Here is a 14,633-nt window from a genome sequence, read left to right as displayed (position 1 = left end):
TGGAGTTCCACAAGGTTCTGTGCTAGGACCAATTTTATTCACTTTATACATGCTTCCCTTAGGCAGTATTATTAGACGGCATTGCTTAAATTTTCATTGTTACGCAGATGATACCCAGCTTTATCTATCCATGAAGCCAGAGGACACACACCAATTAGCTAAACTGCAGGATTGTCTTACAGACATAAGGACATGGATGACCTCTAATTTCCTGCTTTTAAACTCAGATAAAACTGAAGTTATTGTACTTGGCCCCACAAATCTTAGAAACATGGTGTCTAACCAGATCCTTACTCTGGATGGCATTACCCTGACCTCTAGTAATACTGTGAGAAATCTTGGAGTCATTTTTGATCAGGATATGTCATTCAAAGCGCATATTAAACAAATATGTAAGACTGCTTTTTTGCATTTACGCAATATCTCTAAAATTAGAAAGGTCTTGTCTCAGAGTGATGCTGAAAAACTAATTCATGCATTTATTTCCTCTAGGCTGGACTATTGTAATTCATTATTATCAGGTTGTCCTAAAAGTTCCCTGAAAAGCCTTCAGTTAATTCAAAATGCTGCAGCTAGAGTACTGACGGGGCTAGGAGAGAGCATATCTCACCCATATTGGCCTCTCTTCATTGGCTTCATGTTAATTCTAGAATAGAATTTAAAATTCTTCTTCTTACTTATAAGGTTTTGAATAATCAGGTCCCATCTTATCTTAGGGACCTCATAGTACCATATCACCCCAATAGAGCGCTTCGCTCTCAGAGTGCAGGCTTACTTGTAGTTCCTAGGGTTTGTAAGAGTAGAATGGGAGGCAGAGCCTTCAGCTTTCAGGCTCCTCTCCTGTGGAACCAGCTCCCAATTCGGATCAGGGAGACAGACACCCTCTCTACTTTTAAGATTAGGCTTAAAACTTTCCTTTTTGCTAAAGCTTATAGTTAGGGCTGGATCGGGTGACCCTGAACCATCCCTTAGTTATGCTGCTATAGACTTAGACTGCTAGGGGGTTCCCATGATGCACTGAGTGTTTCTTTCTCTTTTTGCTCTGTATGCATCACTCTGCATTTAATCATTAGTGATTGATCTCTGCTCCCCTCCACAGCATGTCTTTTTCGTGGTTCTCTCCCTCAGCCCCAACCAGTCCCAGCAGGGGACTGCCCCTCCCTGGGCCTGGTTCTGCTGGAGGTTTCTTCCCGTTAAGAGGGGGTTTTTCCTTCCCACTGTCGCCAAGTGCTTGCTCACAGGGGGTCGTTTTGACCATTGGGGTTTTTACGTAATTATTGTATGGCCTTGCCTTACAATATAAAGCGCCTTGGGGCAACTGTTTGTTGTGATTTAGCGCTATATAAATAAAATTGATTGATTGATTGATCCTTGTGTGGATGTTTCTGACTGTCCGCATTCAAGTGATGGACAAAGCAGTTCACGTTGTATTTGCACCTATAAATCACAATATATTAAAGATTATTTAACATTAAACAGACTCTTGTCATTTCATTGGTGGATTGTATATCACGAGATATTCATTCATCAAAAGCCAGCAGATTACTGAATTTTACTTTTTTAGACATTGGGACAGTGCCAAAGGAGTGGCAAACTGAGGTGGTGGTCCCCATATTTAAAAAACAGGACAGAGTGTGTGCCAATTACAGGTGCATCACACTACTCAGCCTCCCTGGTAAAGTTTACTCCAGCTGATAGTGGAACCACATATTGAAGAGGAACAATGCGGTTTCCATCCTGGCAACCAGCTCTTCACTCTCACAAGGATCCTGGAGGGTGCCTGGGAGTACGCCCATCCAGTCTACATGTGTTTTGTGGACTTGGAGAAGGCGTATGATTGCGTACCCCGGGAGATACTAAGGGAGGTGCTGGGGGAGTATGGAGTGAGGGGGTCCCTTCTCAAGGCCGTCCAATCTCTGTACTCACAAAGTGAGAGCTGCATTCGGGTGCTCAGCAGTATGTCCGACTCATTTCCAGTGGAGGTTGGCCTTGTCACCAATCCTGTTTGTGATATTCATGGAAAGGATAATGAGGCGTAGTCGGGAGGAGGAGGATTTCCAGTTTGGTGGGCTCAGGGTCTCATCACTGCTTTTTGCAGATGATGTGGCTCTGTTGGCTTCATCAGCCTGGGACCTCCAACATTCAATGGATCAGTTCGCAGCTGAGTGTGAAGCGGCTGGGATGAGGATCAGCACCTCTAAATCTGAGGCCATGGTTCTCAGCAGGAAATCGATGGATTGCCTACTCCAGGTAGGGAATGCGGTCTTGCCTCAAGTGAAGGAGTTCAAGTACCTCGGGGTCTTGCTCATGAATGAGGGGACACTGGAGCGTGAGTTTGGCCGGAGAATTGGTGCAGCAGGAACAATGCTGCATTCAGCCTACCATACTGTTGTGATGAAAAAGGAGTTGAGCCAAAAGGCACAGCTCTCGATCTATTGGTCAATCTTCATTCCTACTCTCACCTATGGTCATGAGGATTGGGTCATGACCAAAAGAACTAGATTGCAGGTACAAGCGGCCAAAATGGGCTTCCTCAGGAGGGTGACTGGTGTCTCCCTTAGAGATAGGGTGAGAAGTTCAGTCATTCGTGAGGAGCTCAAAGTAGAGCCGCTGCTCCTTTGCCCTGAAAGGAGCCAGTTGACATGGTTCAGGCATCTGGTAAGGATGTCTCCTGGGTGCATCCTGAGGGAGGTGTTCCAAGCACGTCCAGCAGGAAGGAGACCACGGGGAAGACCCAGGACTCGGTGGAGAGATTATATCTCCACACTGGTCTGGGAACACATCGGGATCCCACAGTCAGAGGTGGTTAATGTGTCCCGGGAATGGAAGTGTGAGGTCCCCTACAGGAGCTATTGCCCCTGCAACCCCATCCCAGATAAGCGGTTGAAGATGTATTTATGTACATATTTTTTAAATTTATGCACTATCATTAAAAAAAAACAAAAAAAAACAACATGACTCAGAAGAAGAGTATTGACTGCACTATAAGGAAACATCAGCTATGACATTTTCGCCATGTAGTACAATTCTCAGGCATGAACCAGCATGCAGGTGTCTCAGTTTTGAGGACCCCAGTAGTTGGAGCAGAGCAAGGGGACGCCCACATCTCAGTTGGCTGCAGCAGACAGATGGTGACTTTTGAAAGGTGGGGATTGTGGTTGTCTGCCTGGGTAGTTGCTATCCAGGACCCAAGGTGGTTCCTTAGAGTGGTGGATGAGGCAAAAGGTGACACCAATGCATGCTCCCAGAAAATGAATTGACTTTGATTAACTGCACTCTCAAATTCCATGATTTGTTCATTTCTTTCAAACAATTTTTCAGATTAGCAACTCATTTATTTTCTGTACATTTAGTTCAGTTTACTTAAACTGTCCATTTCAGCAAGGCTCAAAGTGATCTCATAAAATTAAGCAGCTATGCTTAATGACACGATGATGATCTGGACTGGAGGACTTACCATTTTAACACTGAGAAAGCAGCTCAGTTACTTGGGTTAATGATATCTGACTGGATCTACAAAAATGGAAACTGAACAGACAGGAGAGTGAGGGAAAGACAAAGCAGGACAATGTATCAAATAAAAGACAAAAATATACATCCATGGTGTTATAAGGATTTAGTTGCTACTAGAGGTCTAGACCTGCATGGATCATATGTGTGACTGATCAAGAACACCTCACCAGCATATTACATAATTTTATCAGAGCACTATGTGACAAGGAGTACGTAACCAAACATATCATGTATTCATATAACTAGCAAATCTACCCAATCCTCAAAGATACACAAGTGTCTGTTGGAGAAACTACACAGAATCCAAACCTTAGCCTAATCCTAATCTTAGTCCAACCTGAACAGAACCCTAACCTTTAAGATAATAAACTGCCTTTGAACAATGCAAATGCATCTCAAGAAAGTGGAATATTGTCAAAAAGGTCTGTTTTGTCAGTTATTTCAGAAAATGGACTCATTACATATAAACTGTGTCGAGCATGTTTTTATGTTAATAATTACAGCCTGGGCAGGACGGTGGCTTCGTGGTTGCTTCACAACAAGAAGGTTGTGAGATTACTTCCCACTTGTAGCCTTTCTGTGTGGAGTTTGCATGTTCTCCCCGTGCTCACGTGGGCTCCCTCCGTGTGGTCCGGCTTCCTCCCACATCCAAAGACGTGCAGGTTAGGTGAACTGGAAACTTTAAATTGACCATAGATGTGCGTGCGGGTGTGAATGTGTTTGTTGGTCTGTATGTGGCAATGCAACAGACAGACGTCCTGTTGAGGGTGTTCTCCGCCTCACATTCTGTGACTGCTGTGATAGGCTCCAACACCCCTGTGTCCCTTAATTGGAGTAAGCAGGTATAATGAATGACTGAATAATTACAGCTTACAGCTCTGAAGAATTGGGGGGGTATCTAAAAAAATTATAAAGAAATTTTGTAGTATGTTCATTTGTGCACTCAATATTTGGTTGGGGTTCCTTTTGCATGAATTACTGTAACAGTGAGGCATGGGATGGAGGCAATCAGCCTGTGGCACTGCCTAGGTGTTGTGGAAGTCCAGGTTGCTTTGACAGTGGCCTTCTGCTCGTCTGTAATGTACTGCCCTCCGGCTGTGGTTAACTCTAATCACTTCCTGTAAAAAAGACAGTGGCTATCCATACATAGCTGTATTCCTATAGTGAAATTCTATTAGTATGTAGCGTCTCTCTCATTGGTCAATATATGTCACGTAATCATGGGGCTACGTACTTGTAGGGGAGTTGATGGTCTAGTAGTTAAATGTTGTGTGCTGGGCTAAGCGTCGGGCTTCAGACCAGAGGATCCTCAGTTCAAAACCCAGCCAGACCAAAAAAAACTGCCAAGTGCCCTTGGGCAAGGTCCTTAATCCCCTAGTTGCTCCAGGGGCGTAGTGAAGGGCTTGTATGGCAGCACCCTGACAGCGGTGTGTGTGTGTGTGTGTGTGTGTTTATGTGAGGCATAATTGTAAAGCACTTTGAGCTTCTGATGCAGATGGAAAAGTGCTATATAAAAGCAGTCCATTTACCATTTGTACATGTGTTTGCTATTGATAGGTAGAGTCCTAAACTACCACTAATCCTAACCATTACCTCTAACCCTAACAAGGCTGCGTGACGTACGACTAGAATTTGGATGTATTAATACAGATGCGTATGAATAGTCACTTCCATTAAAAAAAAAATGCTTGACACATTGTAGTTTACACGTTATGAGTCTAGCATACATACAATTTTTACTTTCTGCAGTAACTAACAAAAACAGAATTTTTTCACTATAGTCTAGTTTTTCAGATGCACTTGTATAAGTAACCTATAAATGTATCAGTAGAGTGGAAATCGTCAAGGAGGAGCCTTCGCGGGCCCATGCGGATACTTAATTAAAAAAATCTTCCTGGCCAATTTTACCATATTACCAACTGATTTTAGCAACAGTAACATTGCTAATTGTATTTCTTCTGCTTTCCTGTTGCTTAATGCTGAGGAATTATACCTTGAGTGTAGTTTTTCTAGCTGACAGATTCTGTTTTCTTTTCTCTCTGTCCAAGATGGGGCTGGATCCACATACTGGATTAGATGATTTCTGGAATGGACGCGGAACAGACTCTGCTGCAGGAACAGATCCAATGTGTGGCTTAAAGACGGTGGACTGGATGCCTGCATGGACTCAATTGCTGTTGTGTTCTGTATTGTAAACCTTTTTGGTAGAATGGCCTAAGCAGTGGGTCACCCTTTTGAGTCTGGCCTGCTTGAGGTTTCTTCCTTAATATCATCAGAGGGAGTTTTTCCTTACCACTGTAGCCTGTGTTGCTCAAGACCTTACTTGTGTGAAGCTCGAGGCAACTTTGTTGTGATTTGGCGCTATATAAACGAAAATAAATTAAAAAAAAATACTCTTCAACAGTCTACTTAGTTAATGTTCATTTTTAATGCCTTCTTTTACTGAAACCGCGGGACGCTGCAGACACGAGGGGCTTCACTCAAACCTTAGCCTAGTTAGCTTAGCTCTGCCACCAGCGGTGCGAATAACACCACTCATCAGTAAAACCACAGAAGCCAAAGTCCGGTCATCTGGAAACAATAACATATTTTCAGGCTAACAAATTCAGCTATCTCAGATTGTTATCGCCTCGGCAACGTTCAAACAACATCTAAAGAGCAGCCGCCAGCTAACGTTATTACTTCTGCTTCACCTGGTAAATTCAAAAACGAATTCTTACCGGTTACCCACATTTTAACTGCATGACATACGGTGCCGTCAACACGACAGATAAATCTGGAAATGAACCTGCAATTTATGCAAATGAAACAAAAAACTCCCTTTCCAACTTCTTGTTCATCATCCTTTGTTGTTGTCAAGAAGAATGTTGCCAAATCTTGTGAGGAAAACAAGCAGTACAACCAACTACTACTTCTCCTTCTTGTGGGCAAAACTGTTGGTGCAATACTGCCACCAATTGGACAGGAGTGTGAGAGAACATGTTGATGAAGCCAGGTTTAAGAATTAGAGTTTGGCTGCAAAATCCAAAATGTGTTGCAATAAGATTCCTTGAAATTTAAAGTTTTCTGAACTTTTTTATTTTATGGTATTTTGATTTCATGGTTATTTTGTGATGTTCCATAGGATAAATAGGGCAAAGTGTGATTTTGGCACCAACAGCTTGTCGTCATCATTGTGAAGCAGGAAGCTCAGTGGGGTAGGAGTTGGACTACTGATATGTAGGCATTCCCCACTACCTGTCTGTGTCCTTGGATGAGACTGATCTTGTTGATGTTGTTCAGACCCACTGAACTCAACTTAAACTGGCGTTAAATGTAGGAAAATCTAAATGCATGTTGTTTTCAAATGGCAAAGAACGGTCATCTAATCTTCCTAAGATCTCAACGACTCAGGGGGTTGAAATTGAAATAGTCACATCGCAGAAGTATTTAGGTATCATCACTCATCAGAACTTTGTTATTCAAAACACACATTGAAAACCTTGTCTCCAAGTTGAGGGTCAAATTGTATATGTTTTTAGAAACAGATCCAATTTCTTCCTCAAAATAAGAGAATACTTGATCTCAGCAACTTTTTTATTTTTTGTTTACCTCTGCTGGATTATGGTGATTTATTGTTTTTGACTGCCCCCAATCAGTATCTTAAGACATTAGATGCTATGTACCACTGTTCTCTGAGTTTTATTACTGATTGTGTGTGATTGCACATATAATTGTATTTTGTATGCTATTGCTTATTGGCTGCCACTTTATGTACACAGGTTCTCTCATTGGTTGATCTTTATATGTAAAACTAGTCTTGGCATAGTTCCTCCTTATCTGTCTACCTACATGTGTAGAACCAAAAGTCAATATGGCCTTTGCTGTCATTCTATTCTACAGATGGTGGTCTCAACAGTGAGAACAGAACTTGGGAACTCAGAGAGGCATCTCCAGAGGCAGGTCAGTGTGACTGCTTATATATATATATATATATATATATATATATATATATATATATATATATATATATATATATATATATATATATATATATATATATATCGAGACAGCTGAGGAATTAAATAAGTTTTTTCAATCTGTGTATGTCAAAGAGGATGATAGAGAATTGATTTATTTCAATGATTTTGTACACAGTGTGTTTGATGAGGATGTACCAGAACCCTTCAATTTTCTAGGTGTACCAAGTACTGATTGTATTAAGGATGTGATCTTTACACAAGATGATGTCAAAAATTTGTTAAAGAATGTGAACCCAAACAAAGCCATGGGTCCGGACAATATTCATCCTAGAGTGTTGAAAGAACTCGTAGACCTCGTATATTTACCTCTGTATTATATATTTAGACAGTCCTTAGATAATGGACTATTGCCTGATATGTGGAAAGTTGCTAATGTCACTCCTATTTTTAAGAAGAGAGATAAAGCTTTGACTGAAAATTATAGACCTGTTAGTTTAATGTCGCAGGTGTGTAAATTATGTGAAAAATTGATTAGGCAAAGAATTGTAAAGTTTTTGGAAGAAAATAACATACTGTGTGATGAACAACATGGATTCAGGAAGGGAAGGTCGTGCCTGACAAATTTGTTAACTACCTTAGAGGAATGGACAAGATTGTATGATGAAGGCTTGCCATATGACAGTTTATATCTTGATTTCAGGAAGGCATTTGATTCCGTTCCCTTTTCTAGACTTTACTATAAGCTTAACAAGTATGGCATAGCTGGAAAACTTAATGTATGGATCGAAGATTTCCTCAGGGGTAGAAAACAATATGTCAGTGTGAATGGTAGTAAGTCCTCAATGTTGAGGGTTACTAGTCGGGTTCCCCAGGGCTCGGTCTTGGGACCTGTCTTATTTTTAGTATTTGTGAAGGACTTGTCAGGTATTCTGTTAACTAATCTTTGCTGACGATACTAAATTATTTCATCCAATACTGTCTTTAGTTGATTCCAATTGTATCCAGCAAGATCTTGAAAAGTTGTCTGAGTGGTCAGCTGAATGGCTACTTGGATTTAACAGTAAAAAATGTAAGGTGATGCATTTTGGTTTGAAAAACCCATGTTACGGTTATTTTATGAATGATGAAAAGTTAGAGAGAGTTACAGAAGAAAAAGATTTAGGCATTTTGTTTGATGACAAATTGTCTTTTACTAAGTACATAAGCAATGCAGCAGCGAGAGCAAATAGAGTACTTGGTTTAATAAGAAGGTCATTCAGCTATCTTGATAGAGATTCGTTTTTAGTATTATATGAGTTATGTTCGACCGCACTTGGAATATTGTGTTCAATCATGGTCCCCTCACCTACAGAGGGACAAGGATATACTTGAAAGAGTACAATGCCGTGCCACAAAAATTGTACCAGGTCTAGAAATTTTATCTTATGAAGAGAGACTACGTGAGCTTGGTCTCACAACCCTAGAGAACAGGAGAGTTCGTGGTGATAGTATAGAGGTGTTTAAAATACTGAATAATTTTGAAAATATCGACAGTTCAACATTTTTTGCAAGTAGAGTCTATGCTGGTCTTAGAGGTCATTCTGAAATGTTACAAGTAGTAAGATCGAAATTAAATGTTAGAAAATTCTTTTTTAGCAACAGGGTAGTAGCCCTTTGGAATAGTTTACCCAGCCACATTGTAAACTGTAAATATTTTTACAAATAGATATGATCAGTATTACTATGGTTTCTTGTAAAATTTTTATTCCATCGATGTGTGCTTTTATGTACAAGTATGTACAATTTTTTTCACACAATAAAAATGTTTTCAATGTTATATATATATATATATATATATATATATATATATATATATATATATATATATATATATATATATATATATATAAACTGTGACAGTGTCACAGTTTTAATAATTTTTTAAAACTGGCATCATGATGGGGAGTAGAAGTATTCTGAAGAAAACTTAGTCTAAAAGTGATTATTTAGTCCTCATATTTAGAATAAATTGCCCCTATCCCAACTTAAGAAATTAAATGAAGACACAGCAGTCATGACCGTGATGTTTGAGTATGACACAGACAAACATTCAGTAAATTAGTCCATAAGAGAATAGTGAATGAGCAGCAGTGAACAAGCACTAGATCGCTTAGAATAAGCAGACCTGGCAACACTGGGTGTCAAGGAGCTGCTGTCACAAAAAGACATTTGCTAACCCCATAACGCCGTCGCTTATTGGTCGGTGCATTGTGGGTGTGGTCAAGTGACCAATCAGATATTATAATTGTAGAAATCACAGTCCATCCTCCTCCGTACTTCCTGAGCACCTATTGCACTGCCAGATAAAACGTAGCAACCATTCAAATATCGACTTGGAATGGACGTGAGCGCCTCAATCTATTAGCGACACTAACCACAAGGCGGCGCCATTACTAAAGTTGGAGATGTGCAGATCATAAATAATAAACTGACCACTTTTTTCGCACTAGCGTCGCTATTTCTTAACGGATTTTAATAAATGTAGGCTTGTTTTAAAGCTCTTTCCAATGAACCTATGCATGCGTGGGTGAAAAAAAAAACGTTTATGTAAAATGCAGAAATTTGGGGAAATTATGACAAACTGTGCTGCTTTTCTCGCTCTATTGTCAGATTTTAATAAAAGTCGGCTTGTTTTAAAGCCATTTAATTGCTCTTTCTAATGAACCCATACATGCCTGGGTAGAAAAAAAAAAGTTTTATGTAAAGTGTGGAAATTTGAGGAAAAATATGCCATTCTGTTTATTTACTGTGAAGTTTTTTTTCCTGTTATCATAATTCTTGATGGATTTTCATAAATGAGGCCTTGTTTTTTGCGAGATATATTTGTCAATATGTATGTTTTTGTGTTTGTAATGATTGCATTTTTCACCTTTAACTCACTGTGCAGCACATCGTTTACATCGCAGACTCTTGCAAGTTCACATACAACCCCTGGCAAAAATTATGGAATCACCGGCCTCAGAGGATGTTCATTCAGTTGTTTAATTTTGTAGAAAAAAGCAGATCACAGACATGACACAAAACTAAAGTCATTTCAAATGGCAACTTTCTGGCTTTAAGAAACACTATAAGAAATCAGGAAAAATAATTGTGGCAGTCAGTAACGGTTACTTTTTTAGACCAAGCAGAGGGAAAAAAAAAAAATGGAATCATGAAAAACAAAAGAACGTTCCAACACATCACTAGTATTTTGTTGCACCACCTCTGGCTTTTATAACAGCTTGCAGTCTCTGAGGCATGGACTTAATGAGTGACAAACAGTACTCTTCATCAATCTGGCTCCAACTTTCTCTGATTGCTGTTGCCAGATCAGCTTTGCAGGTTGGAGCCTTGTCATGGACCATTTTCTTCAACTTCAATCAATCAATCAATCAATCAATTTTATTTATATAGCGCCAAATCACAACAAACAGTTGCCCCAAGGCGCTTTATATTGTAAGGCAAGGCCATACAATAATTACGTAAAAACCCCAACGGTCAAAACGACCCCCTGTGAGCAAGCACTTGGCGACAGTGGGAAGGAAAAACTCCCTTTTAACAGGAAGAAACCTCCAGCAGAACCAGGCTCAGGGAGGGGCAGTCTTCTCCTGGGACTGGTTGGGGCTGAGGGGAGAGAACCAGGAAAAAGACATGCTGTGGAGGGGAGCAGAGATCAATCACTATTGATTAAATGCAGAGTGGTGCATACAGAGCAAAAAGAGAAAGAAACACTCAGTGCATCATGGGAACCCCCAGCAGTCTAAGTCTATAGCAGCATAACTAAGGGATGGTTCAGGGTCACCTGATCCAGCCCTAACTATAAGCTTTAGCAAAAAGGAAAGTTTTAAGCCTAATCTTAAAAGTAGAGAGGGTGTCTGTCTCCCTGATCTGAATTGGGAGCTGGTTCCACAGGAGAGGAGCCTGAAAGCTGAAGGCTCTGCCTCCCATTCTACTCTTACAAACCCTAGGAACTACAAGTACGCCTGCAGTCTGAGAGCGAAGCGCTCTATTGGGGTGATATGGTACTATGAGGTCCCTAAGATAAGATGGGACCTGATTATTCAAAACCTTATAAGTAAGAAGAAGAATTTTAAATTCTATTCTAGAATTAACAGCATCACTCTGAGACAAGACCTTTCTAATTTTAGAGATATTGCGCAAATGCAAAAAAGCAGTCCTACATATTTGTTTAATATGCGCATTGAATGACATATCCTGATCAAAAATGACTCCAAGATTTCTCACAGTATTACTACAGGTCAGGGTAATGCCATCCAGAGTAAGGATCTGGTTAGACACCATGTTTCTAAGATTTGTGGGGCCAAGTACAATAACTTCAGTTTTATCTGAGTTTAAAAGCAGGAAATTAGAGGTCATCCATGTCTTTATGTCTGTAAGACAATCTGTTGTGAAAGTGTAGTGACACGGACCCACAACAGGGGGCGCAAATGAACGGCCAATAGATGAGCCAAAAAGTAACAATTTAATGTTGTGAAATGTGCACAACGAATATACAGACAATCTCAGAATATAATTACAGTCAATCCACAAAGGTGACATGTGGGCAGGCTCGAGGATAGAAGACGTCTGTCCTGAGAAGAGCCGGAACCACACGATTTCCGCCGCCACAAAACCTGGTGAATACTGGAGCCGCCAAGTCCCGAATTCCCAGGTGATCACCGTCCCCGACTGTCGGATCTGGTACTGCTGGCGAGAACAAAGACAGTCAAGTGTGGGTGTGTGTACACCCAGTAACAACAACGGTGGGAATGCCACCTCCACCTCTCACTCAGAATGCTGATGTATTTACAGTAGTCCCTCAGAGGAAAAGAGTGCCGTCCTGCACTCACTCAGCCTCCACAGGAAGAGGGACCGGTACTCCTGCAAACACTCACAATATACAGCTTAAGATAAACACAAATGGCTGATGATATTACCTCCAATGAAGTATGATATCTCGGCGATGAGGTGGAGATGACGTCTGGGTTTTATGGAGTGAGATGATGAAGAATGAGTGACAGCTGTCAGGAAGTAATGATTAACAGCTGTCACTCCCGGCTGTGTCCGTGGCGGCAGCGCCCTCTCGTGCCTGAAGCCCGCACTTCAGGCAGGGCGCCCTCTGGTGGTGGGCCAGCAGTACCTCCTCTTCTGGCGGCCCACACAACAGGACCCCCCCCCTCAACGGGCGCCTCCTGGCGCCCGACCAGGTTTGTCGGGGTGTCGGTGGTAGAAGTCGGCCAGGAGGGCCGGATCCAGGATGAAGCTCCTCCTCACCCAGGAGCGTTCTTCGGGTCCATACCCTTCCCAGTCCACCAGATATTGGAACCCCCGGCCCATTCGACGGACGTCCAGGAGCCGGCGCACTGTCCAAGCCGGCTCCCCGTCAATGATCCGGGCAGGAGGCGGCGCCGGACCGGGAGCACAGAGGGGTGAGGTGTGGTGAGGTTTGATCCTGGAAACATGGAAGACCGGGTGGATCCGCAGTGAAGCTCCAGCTCCCAGCTTCACTGCGGCAGGGCTGAGGACTTTGAGGATACGAAAGGGGCCGATGAACCTGTCCATCAATTTAGGAGACTGTACTTGCAGGGGGATGTCCTTTGTTGACAACCACACCTCCTGCCCGGGCTGGTATGCAGGGGCCGGGGACCGCCGGCGGTCTGCATGGGTCTTGGCCCTCGTCCGGGCTTTCAACAAGGCAGAACGGGCGGTGCGCCACACCCGACGGCACCTCTGAAGATGGGCCCGGACCGAGGGCACACCGACCTCTCCCTCCACCACGGGAAATAATGGGGGCTGGTACCCCAAACACACCTCAAATGGGGAGAGGCCGGTGGCAGAAGACACCTGGCTGTTATGCGCATACTCGATCCAGGCCAGATGGTTACTCCAGGCCGTCGGGTGCGCGGATGTTACGCAGCGGAGGGTCTGTTCCAGTTCCTGGTTGGCCCGCTCTGCCTGTCCGTTCGTCTGTGGATGGTACCCGGACGAGAGGCTCACGGTGGCCCCCAGTTCCCTGCAGAAGGTCCTCCAGACGTGTGAGGAGAACTGGGGACCACGGTCAGAGACGATGTCGGTGGGTATCCCATGCAGATGGACGACGTGGTGGACCAGGAGGTCTGCTGTCTCCTGGGCTGTTGGGAGCTTCGGGAGGGCCACGAAGTGGGCCGCCTTGGAGAATCGGTCCACTATCGTGAAGATGGTGGTGTTGCCCTGGGACGGCGGGAGGCCCGTGACGAAATCCAGGCCGATGTGGGACCAGGGGCGATGAGGCACCGGTAACGGCTGGAGAAGTCCTTGGGACCTTTTATGGTCTGCCTTGCCCCTGGCACAGGTGGTGCAGGCCTGGATGTACTCCCGGACGTCGGCCTCCATAGACGCCCACCAGAAGCGCTGCCGGACAACTGCCACGGTCCTTCGCACCCCTGGATGACAGGAGAGCTTGGAACCGTGACAGAAGTCCAAGACTGCAGCTCTGGCCTCTGGTGGGACGTATAAACGGTTCTTCGGACCTGTACCTGGGTCCGGGCTCCGTGCCAGGGCCTCCCGGACGATCTTCTCCACGTCCCAGGTGAGGGTGGCCACGATAGTGGACTCTGGCAGGATGGGCTCCGGTGGATCCGACAGTGCAGTTTTGACCTCCTCTTCGTGTACCCGGGACAAGGCATCCGACCTCTGGTTCTTGGTCCCGGGGCGATAGGTGTTCCGGAAGTCAAAACGCCCGAAGAACAGTGACCAGCGGGCTTGCCTGGAGTTCAGCCGCTTGGCGGTCCTGATATACTCCAGGTTCCGATGGTCAGTGAAAACCGTGAACGGCACAGACGCTCCCTCCAACAAGTGTCTCCACTCCTCAAGAGCTTCTTTCACCGCAAGGAGTTCTCGATTGCCGACGTCATAGTTCCGTTCAGCCGGGGTCAACCTGCATGAAAAGTAGGCACATGGGTGAAGAACCTTATCGGTCTCTCCGCTCTGGGACAGCACGGCTCCTATCCCTGAGTCAGAGGCGTCCACTTCGACCACGAACTGGCGGCTAGGGTCGGGCTGCACCAAAACTGGCGCAGTAGAGAACCGTCGTTTCAACTCCTTGAACGCGGCTTCGCACCGATCCGACCAGGTGAAGGGGACTTTTGGAGAGGTCAGGGC

At 43.7% G+C, this 14,633-nt stretch overlaps 1 protein-coding gene across 5 annotated transcripts in view; it reads right to left on the bottom strand.

The window, feature by feature from the left end:
- The window catches only part of cabin1 (calcineurin binding protein 1), a 195,300-nt gene extending 188,916 nt beyond the window's left edge, over positions 1–6,384 (bottom strand). For 3 of the 5 annotated variants that reach the window (XM_034169831.1, XM_034169834.1, XM_034169835.1), the window contains exons 1-2: positions 6,234–6,384; positions 3,458–3,513 (exon numbers count right to left, since the gene is read on the bottom strand). In XM_034169831.1, the coding sequence (XP_034025722.1) occupies positions 3,458–3,460 (3 nt within the window). In that variant the 5' untranslated portion in view covers positions 3,461–3,513; positions 6,234–6,384. Of the gene's footprint in view, positions 1–3,457; positions 3,529–6,233 lie in introns of all 5 variants that reach the window. The other 2 variants (XM_034169832.1, XM_034169833.1) reach the window with 2 other exon arrangements.
- Positions 6,385–14,633: the final 8,249 nt, after the last annotated feature.

The sequence above is a fragment of the Thalassophryne amazonica genome, chromosome 5, assembly GCF_902500255.1.
Source record: "Thalassophryne amazonica chromosome 5, fThaAma1.1, whole genome shotgun sequence".
NCBI lineage: Eukaryota > Metazoa > Chordata > Actinopteri > Batrachoidiformes > Batrachoididae > Thalassophryne > Thalassophryne amazonica.
The sequence above is the reverse complement of the archived record's forward strand: the minus strand, read 5'-3'. Positions and strand labels throughout refer to the sequence as shown.